Source organism: Triticum urartu, chromosome 4 (genome assembly GCF_003073215.2).
Source record: "Triticum urartu cultivar G1812 chromosome 4, Tu2.1, whole genome shotgun sequence".
Taxonomy (NCBI): Eukaryota; Viridiplantae; Streptophyta; class Magnoliopsida; order Poales; family Poaceae; genus Triticum; species Triticum urartu.
Window position 1 is genome coordinate 487,506,175 of NC_053025.1, and position 3,535 is coordinate 487,509,709.

Below are 3,535 nucleotides of genomic sequence, written 5' to 3' on the forward strand. Positions count from 1 at the left end.
CAATGGCATTCTCCCTCTTCACGTAAACCGTGTAAAATAAGAGATAATAGGCATAAGTATTGTGACATGATATGTAATAACAGTCCATAATGCAACAAATATCGATATAAAAGCATGATGCAAAATGGACGTATCACCCGGCGCTACTCAGATTGTGGCGGCGTGTTTGGTTTGAGGCCTGGGGTTGCACGCCTGGCTTGGGCTCTCCCTGGACCCTGCCTGCTATTTATTTGGATGGTGTCCTAGAAAATGAAACATCTTCCTGGCATGGGAGTCCATGCAACGTGATTAACTTGGTCTAGATTTAAAAAACAAAAGAAAGAAACATGCTTGGCCCAGGCAACCTGGTTAGCCTCGCCCAGGCATTCTATTTGTTCTGCCTGGCCAGCTGCCTGCCTAGCGCTGATAGCGAGTCATAAACAGTATGGCCTGCAGTGTAAAATTTATCTAAGTGCTAAAGGACAAACTGACCACCTAGAGAAGGAACCAAACACCCACGCCTAGGCTTGCCTGGCCAGGCAAAAAAGGTCCCCCACTCAGGCTCCACTCAGGCATCGTTTTTTTCTAGGCACAACATTCAAGACTCTAACCTTCTCTCATATTTCCGTTTGGACTAGAAGAACAAAGAAAGGGATGGAGCGGGAGATTTGGAGTGGGCAGGCCGAGACCCATTCAAATATTTCCATGGCCTCAACGGTAAATCTCAATGAATATAGAAAAAAGAAAGTTAAGAAAAACTTCTAAATTGGCATGTACGTGGCAACCAAGTAGATGATGACACATGTCAAGCTGTAGAGGGCCAACGCCCTGGCGCGGCGGCACGCCGCGCCCATGCTTGCATCAATATTGCTTTTTTATTTCAAGGAGAGAAGGGATGACAATGCGTTTGAGGTTGAGCTCGTTGCGTAGAACTATAAGTCCTTATACTCTTTGGTCCTTGTATGTCGAGGTGGTGTACAAACAAATCAAAAAACATGATCAATTCATATATACATGAAAACTCAAACAATTGCATTACAATTCTAGAATCTCGATGTAATTTTTATTATGCCTTGTACTTCTCGTGAGCTTTTATAAAGATCCGAGTTCTTGTCACAAAAGAAAAAGAATCCATCGTCAAATTCACAACATGATCATCACACGAACCCAATAAACAAGCAAACCATAAACTGATACACCTCCTTGCTAATATAAAACCAGCAAATCAAATGAGACACTACACACTCTAGTCCAACGGGTAAGGGATCGTGGCGATGTGGTTGTGCGCAACGGTCCCGATCCACAGCCTCCGGTCCACCTCCCTCACCTCGCTCACCAGCTTCATCACCTCGCCGCCCCGGTCCTCGAGTACCTCGACCACGTTGCCCTCGCCGTCGAGGAGCGCGAGAAGCGTGTACATCTTCATGCTCACCATCTTCCCCAGCGTCTTCATCGACACCGGGATCTTGAAGTAGGCGGTCCGCAGCCACGGCCACCGCGCGAACACCTCCTGCGTCGGCGTCCGGCAGCAGTCGATCGCCACCCAGAACTGCCCCTTGCTGTTCAAGCGCACGTTGTCGGGGAACCCCGGCAGGTTCGCGAACACCTCCACCTGGCCCGCTCTTGGACCTTCCAGCCAGTACCTCATGATCCTAGTGTGCATGCATGAGCCGATTAATAAAGGCGTCATCAGTTCCTGGATCTCTCGAGCCGGATCATACTGAAAACCTGAGTTTATCTCACCTGCAGTTTGTTGTCTCGGAGAAGAGGAGAAATTGCTGGTCCTGTGAGATCTGCACGCCGTTTGGGAAGACCAGCCCGTTGAGCACGACATGAACGGCACCGGTTTCTCGGTCATATCTCAGCAGCCTCCCTGTGCCTTCTCCTTCCAGCAAAATGTTCAAATGGTCCCTGCATGATCAGTCATTTGTCAAACACAAATCTCAAGAACAGAAAAAGGAGATCGGCAGCAGTACTCCGCTCACTTTCTGCTGTATCTCGTGCTCGTGTCGGTGAAGAATATCGAGCCGTTCATGTGGATGTCGAGGTCGTTGGCGAAGTGGACCGGGTCCCCGCCGGCCTCCCTCGCCAGGGAGGTCGCCACGCCGCCGCTTTCGCCAACGGCCATGAGCCCATAGTACGCGTCGGCGATGAAGAGCTCGCCGGTCTCCCTGTGGAACCTCAGCCCGAGAGGCCGGCCGCACCACTTCTCCTTCCCGTGCTGCTTCTTCGTCGTCGACTCCACTCCGTTAGCACAAACTTTCTCCGACCTTTTTTTTTCGAAAAAACTATTTTAGTTTGCACACACACAGGTAAGCTATGGTTTTTCTGCAGTAAGCCAATACCAGTCAGGATTCATGACGGCGAACGTCTCCCACCCGGCCTTGTCCCCCATCCACCGCACGACGCGGCCGTCGGCGAGCCCGGCGTAGGGCCCGCGGCCCTGGCGGTCGAACTCGATGGACTCCGGCCCGAACACCTCGTTGACGAACTCGAGCCTGCCGAGCCTGAGGCGGCTGCCGTTGTCCCTCGGCCAGCGCTGCATGACCTCCCTGTACGGCGCCAGCTCGTGCTTCACCGGCCGGTAGTCGATCCCGGCCAGCGGGCCGAGGTGGAAGGGGTCCATGAGGACCAGGGCCAGCGCCAGGGCCGCGATGAAGAGGTGAGGGTACTGCACGATGCCATCGCGTCCTGCGGCTCCCTGCCGCCGCGGCTTCTTCTCTTCCATGGAGGTAGAGGGCAGTGGCTCTGGTTTGCATGCGGACGAAAAAAGCGCGGGCAATGTGATCTTAAATTCTTAATGGATTTGCCCCGAAAATATATACCGACATGCACGGGAGTTGCATGAGTCAGCTAGCGTGACAATATTATCCCGGCACGCACGGAGGTTGCATGGGTCGGTGTGATCGTTTGGGAGTAGGTGTATTTCGGTTCAGAACAGCTAAGGGGATATGGCGCTTTTGGAATTTGGGACTTGCATGCCTTCGTTGCTTGGATAGTGATGCAAGATGTACAGGTCAACAAGCATAAAGTGGATTCTCAAAAAAAGCAAGCATAAAGTGATCCAGGAGGATATACCGAGCCAATTATCATGCATGACCTGATCTGGTGAGGATCAGGATACAGGGAGAGAAGAGCAAACTTTGGAGGAGAAAGAAGCAGAAGAGCAAGGGAGCAGTCAAGAATTCAGTATCATTCGTGATAATGATTTAGTTATTGACAGATGTTATAGAGGTAATTATAAGAGGATTAGAGGGAGAGATAATTGGCGTAATGCGGTGCGTGTAGGGTCGGTCCTAAGTTTCGGAAGGCCCTAGGGTGACGACATGGGTCCCTTCAGTGTTTAAATTTCTAGATCGCTTTCTTTCTTTCTTTTTCTTCCTTTTTAAGCACCCGACAAATACTTAAGGCCTTGTACAATGCTAGGTGCTTATAAAAACAAATCGGATTTTTTTGAAGCACTGGTGCCTATTTCTACAGGAGAAACGTCTAATTAAGCGTCTGTCCTGTATAAATAAGCACCGATACTTAAAGAAAGCCTGGTTTATTTCTCCAA

At 50.4% G+C, this 3,535-nt stretch overlaps 1 protein-coding gene across 1 annotated transcript; it reads right to left on the reverse strand.

Annotated features, from left to right (window-relative positions):
• Positions 1–1,025: 1,025 nt before the first annotated feature.
• Positions 1,026–2,750, reverse strand: LOC125553978 (protein STRICTOSIDINE SYNTHASE-LIKE 13-like). Its single transcript, XM_048717614.1, has 4 exons — positions 2,325–2,750; positions 1,965–2,249; positions 1,723–1,890; positions 1,026–1,631 (listed from the first exon to the last, which is right to left on the reverse strand). The coding sequence occupies exons 1-4, from the start codon at positions 2,705–2,707 to the stop codon at positions 1,226–1,228; spliced, it is 1,242 nt and encodes a 413-aa protein (XP_048573571.1). The 5' UTR covers positions 2,708–2,750; the 3' UTR covers positions 1,026–1,225.
• Positions 2,751–3,535: the final 785 nt, after the last annotated feature.